Consider the following 19564-nt stretch of genomic DNA (forward strand, 5'->3'; position numbering starts at 1 on the left):
TTTTTGGTTTGATGCCTGGCTTGATGATGGCATTCTCGCTGATAAGGCCTTGATTCCTTTGGATGTTTCTGCTAAAGCTTTAAAGGTTATAGACTTTTGCTATGGTAATTGTTGGAATATTTCTGCCTTGAGAGATGTTCTTTCGGAGGAATATGTTTGGAAGATTTTTGTTATTCCTATTGGCCTCAATGATGGAGATAGTGATTGTATTATTTAGAAGCTTTCAAATGATGGAATTTTTAGTGTTAAATCAGCTTATCTTGCAAGTATTGATGATGAAGTTTTTGCCGATTAGAGTTGGAGTGATATATGGAAGCTTAAGCTACCTCATCGAGTGCTTCATTTTTTTATGGCTGACTCTGCATGGGATATTGCTTTGCAATGAAAATAGAGCTAAGAGAGGTATGACTAATAATTCCTATTGTGACTTTTGTGATGGTTGGTATTGACTTTCATGATTGGATGAGAGTGAATCTTTTTTTTGAGAAGATTGCTCCGCCATAATCTGCCTTGGTGGGGTGTTTTTGCCTTTGCTTGTTGGTGGTTATGGAAATGGAGGAATTTAAGCATTTTTGCGTTTGATTTCATTTTCCCAAGTCAACCTCAGGTTCTCATTCTTAAAGCTGCTAAAGAGTGGTTTGAGGTGCAAAATTTTGGTGCTAAGCCTGTAAAGAGTAGGATTTTTTTTAGCTTGGGATCCTCATCCTAATTATGTCAAGATGAATGTGGATGGTAGTAGGAAGAGTGGCAAGGGGTGCTCTAGTGCTGGTGGGATTTTACGTGCTGCTGCAGGTGTGTGGATTGCTGGTTTCACCATAAATATTGGTGTGGGGAGTGTGCTTAATGCTGAGTTATGGGGTCTTCTTCATGGTTTGTCTCTTGCTTTGAGATTGGGTTATAGAAAAGTGTTTGTTGAAATGGACTCCGTTGTAGCTGTTACTTTAGTAATGGATTTTAATTCCTCTATGGACCCTCTTGCTCATCTCATTACTGCTTGCCGGGAGTTATTGAGCAGGGATTGGATTTGCTCGGTTTCACATGTTTATCGTGAGAAGAATAGAGTGGCTAATGGTATGGCAGATTTAGGCCATAAGTTTGACATTGGTCTTCATGTTTTTTAGAGTAAATTGTACAAATGGTCCCTCAACTTTAATCAAATTGGAGCAATGGTCCCTCAACTAAAAATCCATTACCATTGGTCCCTCAACTTATCAAAATGTGTAGCTATAGTCATTTTCATCAATTTTGTCAAAATAAGCTATGTTGGAACGACCATTTATATAATTAGGGTCCCTCAACTCATCAAAGTGTATACTTATGGTTCTTTTCGTCAACTATGTCAAAAAATTTGTCAAAACGAGTTATATTGGAAGGACCATTGCTACAATTGGGTTAAAGTTAAAGGACCATTTCTCCACTTGAATTAAAGTTCAGGGACCAATGGTAATGAATTTTTAGTTGAGGGACCATAGCTGCATGTTTTGATAAGTTGAGGGACCAAAGGTAATGGATTTTTAGTTGAGGGACTATTGCTCCAATTGAGTTAAAGTTAAGGGACCATAGCTACAATTTACTCTGTTTTTTATGAGCCTCCTCCTCTAGTGGATAGGTTGATCTTTGAGGATGTTGTTGGGTTTCCTCGTACCCGTTTTGTTAGTTGTTTTTCTTGGGTCTTTTCACCCCCAATTTTACCAAAAAAAAAGAGGAGCACTCAAGCATGATATAAAAGAATGACGTCGATCTCTCTGCCTATGTTTTTGCAGTGACTTATGCAAATCCAGCAATTTCCATGGTTCCAGCTTCCAGCTGGTGCAGGTTAAGTTTGTTTTATATGTAACACAATAAGCATATACGTTTTATGGATGCTACTTTTGTGCCATCTTGGGTGAGGAGTACTAATCGAATTTAAAACATCTTTCAACGCGATTTATTAACTAACGGGTCGCTAATGGTATTTTACCGTTATTCACACTACCCGTTAAACTAGATTCACATAGTCATATGTGTATTGAAATTTTGCAGGCTGAATTTGAGTCATATTAACCGATCGTGTACAATTATTGCTAGCTTTAATGACGATATATGAAATTACCCTTGTCAAAGTTCTAATATTTCCTTACCTTGATTTTCGCATTGATAATATATCTGACGAGCTAATAAAAATACCATTAAACTGAACATTAGTTTATGATTTTTAGCTAAAATGGTCCCTGATATTGACATAACTCTTCAATTTGGTCCATGACAATGAAAATTGAGAGAAGTGGACTCTGAGTTTATCAACTGTAAATCATTTTGGTCCTTCTTGAAAAGTCTTTTAATATTCTCGTTAAATTGTCACGTAAATGACCACGTGACCACTTTTCAAGGGTATTTTTGTCAAACCAACCCTCCACTTAACGAGAATATTGACATATTTTTCATGAAATGACCAAAATGATTCAAGATGTACAAACTCAAGAACCAATTATATTAATTTTCAATATTATGAACCAAAGTGAGAAGTTACGCCAATCTCGGCACCATCAAATCTTGATTCTAGTAGGTGAACGATATGCATATAACTTGGTTACATGCATGCATGAACTATTAAACACGTAAGTGGTAGACGTAAGCAATAATCTCTTGCATTTCAGGGCAAGTGATTGGTTGCCGGTTTCCAATAGCATTCAAGGGGAAGAAATTTAACATATCTTTACCAAGGAGTCAAAGACAGATCAACGCATCTGATCCTATATAAGTTAACCCTCCTAACCCTCTGTTTTGCACAAATCAACTTCCTTAATTAACCCTAGCGACAAAGAGAAGAGGACGGAGAAGGTACTTGTTTCATTTAGTTCAACATGTATACGTGGCTACATCTACGATCGGATATATAGATTCTTATAGAGGTTTGTAAAGAAGGTGACATAAGAGAGTTAGCACACGTGGTTCTTTTCTTGCATAAATCCATGTCAGAAGCTTTGTGTGCTCACTCTCTATCTATCACCTACCATCCTTAAACCTCTATCTCTCTCAACAACATATAAGAAGATACATACATACACACACACTCACACATACACACACTATCATTTGACACCATAGTTTGGTACTTAAATCCTAAAATGTAAGAGATTATCCAATTTGAAACAGGAAAACCTAAAGTATGTCAATAGTTGTGCACCCAAATCATGTGTGTCAATAATTGATATTAAAGCTAATTAAAATCTAGTGGCTTGTGAGATGTTGGATAAGTCCGTTTTCGAACGTCATAATCATAGAAGAATTCTCGAATTTTCTTGTAATGATCTTTACAGTTTGGTATGGAAAATGATTTTCACTCTGTATTTTACTTTGTATTTTGGTTACAACAGAAAATGGAATCCAATTGTTGACTATCTTAATCATATTAACTCATCTTCCCTCATTCGAACACGGAAAATGATCCACGAACGTGACCGTTCATCGTACATTGTGCGGTCAAAAATCATTTTAAAATTTAAAATTAAATATAAATAGTACCTAATGAAAACTAACCTTACGATGTACGATGAACGATCACGATCACGAAATCCCTATGATCCTCAGGAAAAGAATCCGGCGACGATCCCTTTCCTTTGAACACTAGTCTCATATTTCCCATTACCATTAAACTAACCTCCACATATGAATCACCTGCACCATGATTGATTCATTTAAGTGTTTAGATGTTAATTAATATCTCACACCATAAAGCAATCCAATAATTTGGCCTAAAGCTACTTTTTATGTTGAAAAAAGGGGCTAAAAGCAAGAGCCCAAACAAATTGACTCAATAATAAATTTAGACTGAGATATCTCTATTAGAAAAAGTAAGGTTTTAAAAGACGCTAGGTACTCGTCAGGCGGCGGACTAGAGGCCTAGGCGGATTTAAGTAAGTCTATTGTATTTCGTATAAATAAGTGTCTGTTTATACTTAAAATATATATAATTTCATCATAAACTAGAAAATAAAATGACATATATATTATGAAGTATTGAAACATAATGAAAATATAGGGAGTAAACATTTAATGTGTGTTTATTTAAGCGTTCAATAAGTCTCTTACAATTTATTGGAAACAATAAAATACAAAAGGAAAGTTATCTATTTTTTATCTAAGTAAGTTGCAACCTAGGCAGGTGTCTAGGTGGATCTGGATGGGTCAGGCCGGTGTCTAAGAGGTCTAGGCGAGCGCCTCAACAAGTCTAGACGCCCTTTCTTAATTTTCAAATGCATAAGCATTAATCGGGGCGCTAGGCGGAGATTTTTATAACAGTGTAGAAAAATATCTTTCATTGAATCATTGGGGTACTTGTACAGTGTCAATAATTGATTAATAACTTAAGTAAAGACTAATTAAACATAGGCTATGATTAGTTACATTTCTCATTTCTGTTATAACAAACTATTACTAGTGCATAACAGCATATTTACCACGTCAATTCCATCACGGGCATCAATAACTCGTGGTAGAAACTATTCAATTACCACGGTCAAGTGTAGCTCGTGGTAGATAACATTAATTTACCACGGTTAGATTCCGGCCCGTTGTTAAAAGTGAATAATCTACAACGGTCTTTAATCCCATGATGGAATATCAAAACCACCACGTAATATGCTCGTAGTGGTTACTTCAAACGACCACATGACCTTTTGAAAATTCACCACGCCATCAGCCCGTGGTGGATGTTTTTATGTTTTTTTTAATATATTTAGAATCATTATATTACTTTGTTGATGCACAAAATCAGCGAGGACTTTGGTACAACAAAAAGTGTTAAGTTTGTGACCTTTGCTAGATTGTTCCGGTCACTAGTGTGGATAAGTATGTAAATAGATAGGGACAGGGAAGCAAACACCAGATGTACGTGGTTCACCCAGATTGGCTACGTCCACGGAGTAGATGAGTTCTCATTAATTGTGAAGAGTTTACACAAGTGCATAGGTTCAAGCTCTCTTTTAGTGAGTACTAGTGAATGATTTAGTACAAATGATATTAGGAAATATTGTGGGGGAATGATCTCCTTTTATAGAAGAGAGTTTCTAGCTTTGTTCTGACATTGATACGTGTCGTGTTGTGATTGGCTTCCGATGTTGACACGTGTCGCGCTATGATTGGCTTTTGATGTTGACACGTGTCGCGCTGTGATTGGCCTCCTGGTTGGAGGGAAACTCTTATGGGTCATTGACGATATAACGTTGACCGGTGCTCAGTAGTTCCGGGATTAGTCAAGTATGGTACAAACATACTTATTATTTATTACTATATTGATTATTGATTGCAACAAAATATTTCTTTCATAATTTATTATTTATTATTATATTTGAAATACTACCCTTTTGTTTAACCTTTAAAGCCGATAATATCTAATAGTCCTAATTAAAAGTGATGCGGAGAATTTCAATCAATAAATGACATGAATGTTACAAATAATGATAAATAAAATCTACAAAATGTGGGAGGGAGGCAAGGAGACTTCCATTGCTTTCGTGACTACCCAGAACACCCAAATTTGGTTTGTCTTCAATGCGATTTGACCAAAACAAATAAAGAGTGATAATTACAATTCAAGAACTATGTAAAATTAAAATAGAACTATATATTTAAAATTTAAGATATCAAAATTTTACCATAATTACAACATAAAAACTTATATGTATAATTTTATTTAAATGTTGTTTGGACCTAATTTTACACCATCGCTCCGTGTAATCAAGGTCGTTGAGTAAGCATAGTTATCAACCGTCGAATGGAAAAGTGAAGATAATTTTGTTAAAAGATAATATTATGGTTTTTATCATAATTATCTTTTAATATGAATTATCTCGGTGTCTTCTTAAACCAGATAAATAGAAAGCGATTCATGTCTCGGAAAAGCAGTACAATTCGAATTGATTTGGGATGTCTGACAGCACTTGGAAGTAAAATGGATTTAAAATTCATTTGATCAGAATGATGATGGCTATTGTTGATGAGGTGAGGATGAGATAGGAGACCTAAGAGGGCTAGGTTTATGGATGTTGGTAGATGAAGCGAATTGATGATGGACATGGCCTGCATGCCGTGTCAAAGGCTACCAGCCATATACATAAATATATATATATATATATATATATATATATATATATATATATATATATATAATTGGCGACATTAGGTCTGCGAACTCATTGGAAAGGTGCAAACTTTGTTATATATATATATATATACACACACACACACACACACGCACATACACACACACACACACACACACACACACATATATATATATATATATATGTATATAATTGGTGGTTGATTAGATGGACGTTATCCAAGCATGCAGGTTATCTTGGATTCGATGAGTTAAGATGAGTTTTAATAGTTTAGGAGTCTTTCTCATCTTATCAACCAGTGCGTATTCGTCACTATAAATACAAAGTCGCATGCAACATTCAAAGCCCCTCCAATTCAACACACAACTGCCCTGCGCAAATTCTCTCAACAACCTTGAGATTTTTTCGTTTCTTTTTCCGCCAACACATCTTCAGTTTGGATAAATAACATTATGAATGCAACCGGTGATATCTTCAGTCGGCATAGATAGCACTGTCACCGTATAACCAGCCGGTCTCGCAGCATCTTCAGTTGGCATAGATAGCACTGCGTCGAGGGTGACTGGTTATCTATCCCAAGTCTTGGTCGAGAAGGATTTCCGAATCCTTATTGGTCGAGGTCATCTCATTAGCCTTCTCGGCGAGGTGAGGTGTTACAGTTTATTAGGCTTGGCACATTGCATGCCGAGTTGGTTTATGATTAGATACTCTCAAGTGGGATTTAGAGTTCGGCATTCCGACGGCCGAACCATGTTTATGGTTAAGACACATTTGCTTTGAGTATTTGTGCCCTTACACTTTGGTGTCGATTCGGTGAGAGTGTGGCCGAATCCGACGACGACGATTTGTGAACTTTGTAAGAATAGTATCCTTGTCTTCAGGTTCGAGAACCCAAGAGGCCGAGACGTGTTCCTTCCTCGGTCACAATTGCAAGACGCAGAAGTCAGCCATGCACCCAACGTAACATCAACGAATTTTACTCCTCGGCCGACGAGTTGGCACGCCCGACATTCAACCGAATGACGTAGTTAGATTATAGATTACTCGGCCTGCGCGCCACGTAGGCTTGGTAGTTTTTAGGGTCAACAAATGTATTAACCAATTAATGGGTGTTGCGCCGTATTAGAGTCCCAATATACTTTTAGTTTTATGGCTATAAGAGAGTCCCAATAATAAAGTTACTATATTTTTTATTGGAAAGAAAACTTAATTAAAAACCCACTAAGCGAACAAACTGTCGTTCAAGTTCCCACCAGTCGCTTGCAGTTATATTTTGTTATCCCCTCAATCATTCTCTTCACATCGTTCTATTTTTCTAGGACGCAAAATATTATTCACTAATCTCTCTCTATAAATTTGGTATGAATTGAGTGGTCTTGTAGTTGCATTTGGCTCTTTTGCGATAGTCTCACGATCTCTCAAGCTCTCAGCCCTCTCACTGTCTCTTCCTCTCAGTGAGTTTGATTTAGATTGTCTCTCTCTCTCAAGTTGGAATCTCGATTTCAGACTATATAGTCTCGATTATGGTATTTTTTGTGCCTCCTGATTTTGGTATGTCAGTTTCCTAGGGTTTCTTTCTACGAATTTTCTTGGTGTTATTTCATCATTTTTCCGCAAATTCCAACCCTATCTATTCTCCATAAGTTCTCTCGTTGTTTAGGGTTTGTTCTTTTTTTCTATGTTTTACTTCCACTAATTGCTAATATTGTTGGAGGATTTTTTGTAATAGGAGCTATTCCCATTAGTACGCTGGCTTTTTTTTTTTTTTTTGTCATTTGTTATCACTGATGATTTATAATTTAATTGTTGTTTTGGGATTTTAAGGAGGTGCGTTGATGTGCCATCGATGTCAAAGGAACAACAAGGATTGGGTAGTTCGCTGTAAAGAGTGTAAGAGGAAACGATTTTGTATTCCTTGAATACAGATCTGCTGTGTATTACTTTAATATTTCTGATTATAGCTTACTAAAGATCGATGTTGGGTTAGTAGAATCCAGTGAATGATATTTGATTTGGTTTCAAAAGGAGAAGGGGGTCGATTTACATTCTTATCTGGTTGGTGATAGAATAATGTGCATTTGGTCTTGAAAACTTCTTGAATGTTGTTAAGATTTTATAGTTAACAATCTAATGAAAACTTATCACTTTATCTCTCTTTGCTTGTCACTTTAATCTTTTGGTTATTTTGTCCAGTATTGGGTACTATGTGTATGCCTCAATGAGAAACCTGGCAATACTATCTTGTAGAGGCTTTAATCTGCATGTGCGGAGAGACTAGGTTTTATTAGTGAAGCTTTTATATGTATGAACTGAAACAAGACTTGTTTAAATTTTGGCTAGTGTTTGTTAGTGGGCCTAGTGTTGTGTATTGCTTTTGTCTCCAATCATGAATTAATCAAGTTCACTTTTTTCACTTGATATATGTGTAAAATAAGCAGGGGATTGACAATTTGACATAAATCGAACAGGACAAGATTATAAAAATTGGGACATTGAAGTGTTTCCTTAAATGTTTGGCAGATTGAAGTTTGGAGATGGTTTGACGCTAGAAGGTACTGACTTAAGTGCTATTACTCTAACTAAGAACATATTTATGGTAAATGGCCACTACTTAATTACTGTAATGTAAGCTCTATGGAAAACTGTCATCTCTCTTGTCTCGCTCTCTCACACACACAGAGGAAAGCATGCACATTGATATTCATATGCTTGATACTAATACATGAGGTCTCTTTGTGTCTCTCTTTCTAGATTTTCACTATTGTTTTTCATATCACAATACTCTTCTAGTAAGAAAGTTAATCTATGACAGTTGGTTTGAAATAAAAAAGGAGCCTTGAATTCTAACGATCATCTATTTTTTACAGGCACCATGTACTTACTTGAACCATGATTGCTTACACCTTTGTGTAATTGATTTTGTGGATATAAATTTTTTTGTATATGATGTCCTTGAGTGATGAGTTTTGATTTCTAAGCTTGATATTTTTCCTTGTGTCTCATAGGTGGTTGGTGGTTCTAATTCATAAGGGTTTATAACTGACACGCCCCGACCCTGATATTCCCTGAATACCAGGATAGACACGTGTTGGCCGACACCCGAGGGTGACGAAAGCCATTAATTGATACAAAAGCTAAGGATAAGAAATAAATAAGGGTTAGAAATTTAAAAATACAATGAATTAAAAATTTAGGAACGTGTTCAGAGCATACAACTAAACCTAATCACTAAAAAGAATTAAGATAAATTGAATGAATAAAGAAGTGGGTCCTACATCGAGAGGATTCAAAGATGCTGCTGCGAAAGTATCTTGACGCCGGGATTAGGTGCCTTGATCCTAAGCCCTGAATGGGGGCGCAAAACAAAGGTGAGTGGACCAAGTTTATATATACAATAATAATAAAACAGTTATCAAGATACTAACCCCCACAGTTTATATAATGAAAACTACTAGCATAATAAGTGATGGATTTAATCAAAATCCTAGCATGCCAAAAATATCTCAAAAGTCATATCGCGGAAATCAAAACAGTAAACGTATAATAGATCGTCTCGTAAACGCAGTGTGCTGCTAGAAAGATCATCGAATAAATATAACTCCTGGCCCAATACCTGCTCCATGTCCTTCAGCCCGCAGCTAGGGATTATTTCTCCCGGCCTAAATGCCAACACCAGTTCCTCGCCCCAGGCGGCATAGTATCTACTAGGTACGAACAAATAGTTACGCCTCTCATAAATAACCACTTCATAGTATAAAGTCATCCATCGTCTATACTATAAAGAGGGGTTTCTAAAACACGTTCTAGCATCCTATCGTCATTCATCAGATAGTCTACCAGATCCTGGTTTTTATAGAAAATACGATATATTAAAATATAGCTCAAAATAGGCTAACATTTAATTCCTCACCAAAAACACGAGACGAAAATCAATATATTTAATAAACAAGCTTCACATAAATCAAATCATAAACTCGTAGGCATGCTAATCATTTATGCAATTAAACTATAAAATCATATAATTTTAGAAAGGGTCCACTCACAGTACTTAGCCACCAAAAACTGCGCCACTAGCGAAGACAGAAACGTCACAATAATTGCCCCTAAGCACATGAAGGGCTCAATTAATAAAACTATATAATAGCAATTGAATTTGGGAAAATGAACATTGGAAGCGGATTCAGAACGTCAAATTACCCTAAAAAGGGTCCCGAACGAAAACCCGAAAAGTCAACCCTAAAGTCAACCCTAAAGTCAACGTTGACCGGAGGTCAATGGTTAAATTAGGTTTAACGGGTTTTAGACTTGAAATCCGGATTAGGGTTTAGGTTTAAATAAGATTAGGATCAATTGGGTTTTGGTTTTGGACATGTTAGGTACAAAAGGGGGTGGTTTGCGCTTAAGCCCAAATCCAGACACACACTCACACACATACATTCACACTCACACTCACACACACACATACTACATAAACACACACACACACACACATGCACAACATAACACACACACACAGCCCACATACACAGTACACAAACATACACATACACACACACCCACACATGCACAACACACACACACACCCCACGTAAACACCACACAACCCACACACACACACCCAGTCCAAAACACACACACACACGAGCCCAAAGGCCTTACAACCAAAAGGGGTTGGGCTCGGCAGGGAAGGCCCAAAGGCCTTTGGTTTGGTGGGTCGCCGGACCTAATAGGAAAGAAAACCGGAAATTCGGCCGGAAATCCGCACCCACTTTAAACGGCCATAACTTTGACAATACTTAACGAAATCAAGTGAAACAAGAACAAAAGTTGTAGCCCTTGAAGAGACAAAGAGAATGGTACCTCACACGACGTCTAACTCGCCGTTATTTGGCCGTAAAACGCTTCGAAAGCCGTTGGACTCGCCGGAAACTGGGTAAGATTCAAATGAGTATAACTTCTTCAATACTCGGGAGACGAAGAGATTGATACCTTACACGTCGGCCAAATCTCCGTGGTTTGGCCGGAAATGGCCTCGAAATGAGCGGTCTGCGTTGGAGCATCGTGTACGGGTTTTTGTTGTCCTCGCAACAACTGAGAGAGAGAGAGAGAACGAATTGATGATGATGATGATGATGACGCCGTTGACGTCGGAGAGAGTGGTGTGGTGATGGGTATGTGCTCATGCGAGGACGGGAAGGAGATAGACGAGGGAGAGAGCTCGGGTGAGAGGAAGAGAGAGAACTGAGAGAGGAAAGAGAGACCGGAAAACACAAAAAAATAAAACAAGGTGGGCCCCACGGGCTCACCCATTAAGGCTTTAAAACAATTTTTAAATAAAAATGGGGTTGGGGTGTTTCAACAACTCATATCAACTACTACATTTACAGGTACCTGCAAATTTGAAGTGTGATTAGCTTGCTGGGGATATGTGTCTTCTTGAAGAAACGATTGCAAAGAAGATGAATATCATTGAAAGATCAAGGTTGGAACTAGGACTTGAGTTTTGTTTTGGAGTGTGAAACAAAGTCTATACATGTTTTGGTATATAAATGTAAAGTATAACTCAGTGATTTTGTGTAAATATGCAATTTTGTAAATAAATATCTTTATTATTATTATGTATATATTTATTTATTAAATCATTTTTTATCTTTTTTATATTTTGAATTTTTTTAACAACGGGCACTAGCCGTGATCAATTTGTAATCCACAATGGCCATAACACATGGTATTAGCTATCAATCTACCATGGGCATAATTCGTGGTTACACTGCATTTGACAACGGGTATAGCCCGTGGTAGAAAGTAAGACTTTTCATCACATCTAAAATACTAACGGGCACGATGCCCGTGGTAGATTACAATTTATCACGGGCATCAACCATGGTAAATAAGTTTTTTTTTCTTCTAGTGTATAATAGCCTAGCTATGATATTGCTGACCGTGCTGTTGACATGGAACTATATTGTTGGTTTGTGTCTTTAATCCCAAGTTGATTCCCACTATTAAAACTAATTAAACAAAAAAAAGGATTATCAAAATAAAAATTACCTTAATTTAAATCAAGACTACAAATGGCTAAACTATTCATCGCAACTTATTTTCTTTGTGGACATGCACAATTTCATATTGTCATTATCTTGAAAGCAATCCTCCACCTGCCAAAACAAGGGACCCAAATAATGATTATTGTATTCACCAAAAAAAAAAAAATTCTTGTGAGCAGCTTGCCGTGTCATATGTACAATGACTGCTGATCTACCACTAACTTTATCAATTCTCATCTCCATGCCACGACTACTCTGTAATTACAGCTTCTGACATCAAAAGCCTGAGAGTGTCTCCTCTCACACCCAATCGTCGAACACATGGAGAGAAAAGATCAGAAGAAACTTCAAATAGCCATGTTCCCATGGCTAGCCTACGGCCACCTAATGCCATTTCTCGAGGTCTCCAAGTTCTTGGCTCAAAAGGGTCACCAAATCTCCTTCATCTCCACCCCCAAAAACATCAATCGCCTCCGATCCTCCTCCTTTTCCCCGCTCATCGATTTCGTCGAGCTTCCTCTCCCCGTCGTTGACGGCTTACCGGAATCCGTTGAGTCCACCTCCGAGCTACCAATCAACAAAGTCCCTTACCTCAAGAAAGCCTACGACTTGCTCAAGCCTTCAGTCACGCATTTCATCCAACACTCGGGCGTCAACTGGGTCGTCCATGACTTCATTTGCTACTGGATGCCTCGAGTCGCCACTCAGCTCGGAGTCAACTCGGTCTACTTCAACATCACCAACGCCACTACCTTGGCTTTCTTCGGTCCTCCGTCCGAGTTACTCAGTGATAAACGCAAGCGGCCGGAGGACTTTACGGTTGTCCCCGAGTGGGTCGACTATCCTTCCAACGTTGCTTTTAAGCTGCATGAGATGGTGAGCCACTGGGATTGCATGGACGAGGTCTCCGATTTTCAGAGACTCTCGGGTGCGATTCAAGATTGTAATTTTGTGACTATGCGGAGCTGCACCGAGTTCGAATCTGACGCGGTGAGTTTGCTCAGGAAGATCTACGGCAAACCCGTTGTTCCACTCGGGCTGCTTCCTCTCGGCTCAGCACCACATCAGCATGGCGTCGCTGACGATCGAGGGGATGAGAAGTGGGGAGTGTTGAGAGAGTGGCTCGAAAATAAGAAACCGAACTCGGTGGTTTACATCGCCCTCGGCACCGAGGTGACTCTGAGTCAAGAGTTGATGCACGAGTTGGCACGTGGGATAGAGAAATCCGGGTTGCCCTTTATTTGGGTGGTCAACAATCGCCCGCTAGTGGAGGGCGTGTTGGGGTCCGACATCATTCCATTCGGGTTTCAAACTCAAGTGGAAGATCGAGGCTTGGTATTGAGAGGTTGGGCCCCACAACTTAAGATTCTAGGTCATCCCTCGGTTGGGGGTTTCCTAACTCATTGCGGTTGGAGTTCTGTTGTCGAGGCATTAGGGTTTGGGCGGGCTTTGATTTTGTTTTCGGGTGCGAATGCGGACCAAGGGTTGATCTCGAGATTAATGCACGAGAAGCGGGTCGGGTTGGAGGTACCAAGGGATGAGCAAGATGGGTCGTTTACGAGTGACTCGGTGGCCGAAGTGACTAGGCGAGTGATGGTGGAGAAAGAAGGTGAGTCGATAAGGTCAAATGCATGGGCCATGAAGGAGATATTTGGCAACTTAGAGTTGAACAACACGTGCTTGGACGAGTTCACTCGGGTCCTTGAAACTTGGCCCCCTTCAGGCTAATCAACACATGCTTGGACGAGTTCACTCGGTAGTTTGACATAATTAATTGGTAGCTGGCTTTTTAGTTGTGTTTTTCTTTCTTCCGACAATAAAGTGGCATCCAATTGACAAAATGAAAACTAATAAGAGAGAAATTGAGAAAGATGAATCTTTATTTATTTGTGGTTGTGCTTTGATTTGAGGATTGTATTTCTTGAAGGCCTAATCAGAAGATAGGTTCTATGGTTAAAAAAAATTAGGATTTTGAGATTTTATGATGGTATTTTGTTAGCAAATTTAGTCTAAATTTTTTTTTTTTGTTAAATGTCTGTTAAATAGAGGATAAAAATGTAATTTAATGAAAAAATCATTTTTGGACTAAATTTGCTAACGGACTACACTATAAGAGTTTAATTTTTTTTTTCTCACATGGGCTATCTTCCGATTATCTTGTCACTACGAGGATCATTTATCCGATTAGGTCTTTTTTGAAAAGCATTACATATGTGTTTATGAAACAGTTTTGAAAATGAACGTAAAGATTGATTCTAAAAACAATCAAACAATGAAGATTATTTAAAAAGTCATACTACTTGATGGGCTAGACTTTCGAAGACAATCCCGTTTTCGTCATTAACATATTGAATTTTTTTTTTTTAATAAGGATGATAATGGATTAGTCGAGTCGAGCTACGTATAAGGTTTGGTCATCGGACTACAATAGTAAAAACCTTACTCAACACAAGCTGAAAGAAAGAACCAAACCTCAAGAATAGTCGTTAACTATAAGTATGCTACTTTCTCCGAATTTAGTAAATAAGGAAAAGTAAACAATACAAGCAGGGGGATGGAGACAAAACCCGCTAAGGGAAAAACAAAGAAACATCCACGAAAACAAACAACAAGATGAAAACTCAAAGACACGAGCATGGCAACAAGAGCAAAATCAAACACGAATCACCTCAATGAAAGATAATACTTCTGTAACCAATAAGGACCAAACTAGCAAAACCTAAACCCTTTTATTACTAATATAAGTACTTTCAAATTATGAAACAGTTTTGAAAATGAACGTAAAGATTGATTCTAAAAAAAATCAAACAGTGAAGATTATTTAAAAAGTCATACTACTTGATGGGCTAGACTTTCGAAGACAATCCCGTTTTCATCATTAACATATTGAAATTGTATTACTTTTTGTTTTAATAAGAATGCTAATTGATTAGGCGAGTCGAGCTACGCATAAAGCTTGGTCGTCGGACTACAATAGTAAAAACCTTGCTCTCTAAACCAACACAATGCAAAAAGAAAGAACCATACCGCAGGAATAGTCGTCAACTACAAGTAGACTACTTTCTTCCCGCTCAGAGCGATGAGAAATGACTAACTCCTTGATAGAACGACCCCTCGGTTCCCTATCTCAAAAATTTTTAAATAAGGAAAAGTAAACAATACAAGCAAGGGGATGAAGCCAAAACCCCCTAAGGGAAAAACAAAGAAACATCCACGAAAACAAACAACAAGATGAAAACTCAAAGTCACGAGCATGACAGCAAGCGCAAAATCCAACACGAACCACTTCAATGAAAGATAATACTTCTGCAACCATCAAGGACCAAACTAGCAAAACCTAAACCCTTTTATTACTAATATAAGTACTTTCAAATTATGAAAGTTGGATCCTTTCCCACTGTCGGAACCGTCTCTCCCAACCACACTAATGAATCATTCAAAACAATGGCGTTCGTTTAGAGATTCTGTCTCTCATGCCTTAAAGTTGTCAAGTGGCTTAAAATTGACATATGAGTAAGCCTGCTCCTTTTACTCCTAGACTCTCATGCCTTAAAGTTGTCAGTGGGCCATCTTGCCATCTTGTACTTGGAAAACACTTTAGGGTGCTTGACTTGATTGCTAATTGGACACTTGGAGGCCATGGGTTTCTTAGACCATCTCCAATCAAAAGGTTCAGAGGGTTAGAGGATCGAAAATAGTATGAAAACGTATCCAAAGCAACCAACCAACTGGCCCCGGGCCGGACCAGAATTCAAATTGTAACTGCTAGCTAGTTGATGTCAACTAGTCGTTATTTTTTATTTTTTAACAAAAAATTTTAAGTTTTTTTAAATTATATTTTTTTTCCTATAACTTCCTAAGCCATTAAATTAAATAACATGAAACAACATTAAACAACATAAAAAAACATTTAACAACATTTTTTTCCTATAAATTTAAGTTGTTATAGTTTTTAAATTCAATTTGTAGTTTTTAAATTTCAGCTGTAGTTTTTAAATATAAGTTGTAGTTTTTAAATTTAAGTTGCTGTACTTTTGAAATTTAATGACACACCCCGTCCCGAAGGAGGGCATGCTGGCCGTCACGTGAGAGTGACGTAACCATTTGCACAGTACGGAAGCTTTAAGATACAATTTATAAGTTGATACACCCGAAGGTGAGTCCTAATTTTGTCCAATCTGTCAGAACACCGTCGAATTCCTCGTAGTCACCACACCTTTGTGATTCCTGAACCTGGAGGGGCGCAAAACCAAAATTGAGTGGGTCAGTAAAACAATTCTTTTCCAAATCCAAAATTTCTCAAAACGTTGTAACCCCTCTCCGTAAAACTTGTATACTTTCCCAGAAATGTAAAATATAAATATACATATATATTCTCAAAACTTCATTTTTACTATCTCAACATTTTTCTTTATCAATCATGCCATGCCATGTCTAATTCAACAGTTAAGTATGGATGCATCAACAATAATCATATCAGGTGCAAGAAAGTAATCAACCGGAGGCCCTCTAATAGCCCTGTACGGTTGAACCTAGAGCTCAAAATCTATCACTCTCACTCTGCCGGAGTCACCTCTGTGACCTGTCCGGCCTTCTGCACACAAGTTACGCTCTAGTGCTTTCTCATCAATCATCTGTGCACATAATCTAAGGTCACCCACCAGTCGAAATCTCACTAACACTCTTCGACTGGCCCGTCGCACCCACTCCGCGTGGACTGTGCGACCAGCATCTACTTGGATCCAAGGCGAGCGTGCGATACGGTGAATACTATAAGCACTAAACCATGGTGCAGGATTTGAGCTCAATATATATCATCATCATCATAACAGTAATTAAATACTCACCTGATACTCACCTGTGCGTCCGCCGCACCAATTCATACATATGCATCATATATCAATTCATATCATTTCATGCATGGCAATTCGATTCACATTTCTATCTACTTTTCATATACTTTCATGCATGGCATTTCAACTAATATATCTCATATACTTTTATACATTTTCATTAAAAGCATAATTTCATGCATTTTCAATTTCTGGGAAAACGGCAAGTATATATGTATACGGAAAACCAAACTGCCCACTCACCTGGAGTTCGCCCTACAACTCCCTAGCACAATACGCCAAGGCGTCATGACGATCGCCGCCTAGAACAGTAATCAAATCCAACCTCAGAATTCATATCGATAGAATGTATAACTTATATAAAATACGTCACTACGTTGATCGATCCGGAAGATCTGCCACTCAGATTTTAAATCCATAACTGCCAGAGGTCCACAATATATCTCTAGCATAACATCCTAAAATTTCATTACCATCCAACAGTCGGATCTCCGTCAATTTCCAAAACTAAGTGACGGTTAACATTTTATTTTATGAACTTACAATTCCAATTCCGGAAGATCCGTAACTCGGATTCCCAATCCGTAAGTTCCAATAATCCTCAAATATTACGTATTACAACGTATCAAAGTTTGGTAACGATCCAACGGTCGGATCGTCAATTCATATTTTCACCTAAATGCAAAAACTATAAAACGTTATTTGAACACCTAACCAACAATCCTTAATAACTTTCTCATACGGTGCTCAATTTGGGTATATGAATATACCACAGTGATCTACTCGACGTCACGGATGTTGACATATTTTTAAAATAATTTTTGTACTGTAGCACGCGCCCCCACGCGCCAAGGAAGGCACGGACCTACGCGCACCTTCTTCTTCCTTGGGTCGCCGGACTGGTTTTTCCGGCGGCCGTTTTTCAAATTGCTATAACTTTGTCATTTCTCAACGAAATCAAGTGATTCAAAAACGAAAGTTGTAGCCCTTGAAGAGACAAAGAGAATGGTACCTTGCACAACACCTAGTTCGCCGTATTTTGGCCGGAAACTGCCTCGAAAGCCTCGGAGGTCGCCGGAAACTGGGTATTTTTCAAATGAGTATAACTTCTTCAATACTCAACGCAATTGAGTGAAACAAAAAGGAAAGTTGTAGTAATTGACGAGACGAAGAGATTGATACCTACCTCGACTCCTAAATCGTCGGGGATTCGCCGGAAAACGCCTCGAAAGCTCCGGCCAAACTTTGAACTTGTCGATCTCCGTGTTCTTACTTCCAAAAACTTCCAACGAAGCACTCCGAGCTTCCTTGGGACCTCACTAAGCTCGCTGTGATCTTTTTTTAGCCTAAATCGTAACCATTTAAAAGATCATGAACAGTACATAAACACGGGACCTTAAAAACTAGGGTTTTCCGAAGCAAAACTTACCTGAAATGGATACCATCGTGATCTTGGAGGTTCCAGGAGTTCGATGGTGGTCTTAACTCCGTCGTTGGTAGAAGTTTAGGGTGGTTTTGTGGTGGTCCGTGTGAGTTCGAAGGAGAGGGAGAGAGAACTGAGAGTTTCGTGAGGGAGGAGAGAGAGAGACAATGTTACGGGTTATGGGGAGGGTTTTGAGGTGTGGGGATCCCACGTGTGCAACCCCAATCCCAATTTCATAAATTCCAACATAAAAATCCAAACTTAAGCCTAGTTTAAGTTCCTAAAACCAAATAACTTAGGAACTTTAAGTAAAACCAGTTGTTAAATTTTCGCCCCTTAGTCCCGTTTAAAGGCATTTTCGTCTTTTCACGTCCTCGGAATTAAAATTCCGGGACGGGCTGTGACATTTAAGTTGTTGTAGTTTTTAAATTTAAATAATAAATTATGTTTCGCCCTATGACCCTTTGTCCCTCGAATGGAGACGGTTTTTGTGACAGGGCTAAAACAAGTTTTATGGCCTTTTGGCCGTCGGTTGGAGATTGTAAGAAATACGATCATGCACTGTTCATTAAAATATTAATTTCTTGAAAGGCAAGAGGGCAAAAACGAGCCATATGGCCCTCCTTTGGTTGGAGATGATCATAAAGTGCTCGACTTCATCTTCCCACACTAATTGGACCTTAACTTTCCTTTGGGCTGATGTTCTTTTAGGTTTATGTTCCTTTAGGCCTGTCCAGGTCAGAAAATATATTGCGTTAACACTTGGAACATAGTGTTCATCATTCTTTGAACTCAATTAAATACCTCAGAAATTTTTTATTTGACTAATATATTGCATAGATGATTTATGAAATGCATTTTAAAAAAATAAACAATTTGGATCGTTAAAATTCAATATGATGTAAGCTCTACAACTAATCTTTATTTAAGAAAAATAGAGATTCCTTCTAAAAACTAGGTATGTGTATATGTGGTTAATTGTTTGCTGCTCTGACAGGCCACACGTTCTTTGGGCGATAAAAATGCTTCACCCATTTTCTCACAACGTTCATGTTTTGCTTGCAATTAACTTCTTTTTCAACTCTTATCACATTATAGTTACGCCTAAATATTATAATTTAGTATAATTCATCTTAA

The 19564-nt window shown here is 38.0% G+C and overlaps 1 protein-coding gene and 1 long non-coding RNA gene across 7 annotated transcripts in view; one reads left to right on the forward strand and one right to left on the reverse strand.

The window, feature by feature from the left end:
- The window catches only part of LOC126606028 (UDP-glycosyltransferase 91C1-like), a 101460-nt gene extending 87439 nt beyond the window's left edge, over window positions 1-14021 (forward strand). For 3 of the 6 annotated variants that reach the window (XM_050273492.1, XM_050273518.1, XM_050273513.1), the window contains one exon: window positions 13774-14021. In XM_050273492.1, the coding sequence (XP_050129449.1) occupies window positions 13774-13879 (106 nt within the window). In that variant the 3' untranslated portion in view covers window positions 13880-14021. Of the gene's footprint in view, window positions 1-12553 lie in introns of all 6 variants that reach the window. The other 3 variants (XM_050273525.1, XM_050273531.1, XM_050273506.1) reach the window with 2 other exon arrangements.
- A 2136-nt stretch (window positions 14022-16157) lies between these two features.
- LOC126606166 (uncharacterized) lies at window positions 16158-18712 on the reverse strand. The gene is made up of 4 exons (XR_007617147.1): window positions 18434-18712; window positions 18191-18350; window positions 17248-18085; window positions 16158-16384 (listed from the first exon to the last, which is right to left on the reverse strand). It is a non-coding gene; the product is annotated as an uncharacterized LOC126606166 (long non-coding RNA).
- Between the last annotated feature and the right edge of the window lie 852 nt (window positions 18713-19564).

The sequence above is a fragment of the Malus sylvestris genome, chromosome 2 (assembly GCF_916048215.2).
Source record: "Malus sylvestris chromosome 2, drMalSylv7.2, whole genome shotgun sequence".
Taxonomy (NCBI): domain Eukaryota; kingdom Viridiplantae; phylum Streptophyta; class Magnoliopsida; order Rosales; family Rosaceae; genus Malus; species Malus sylvestris.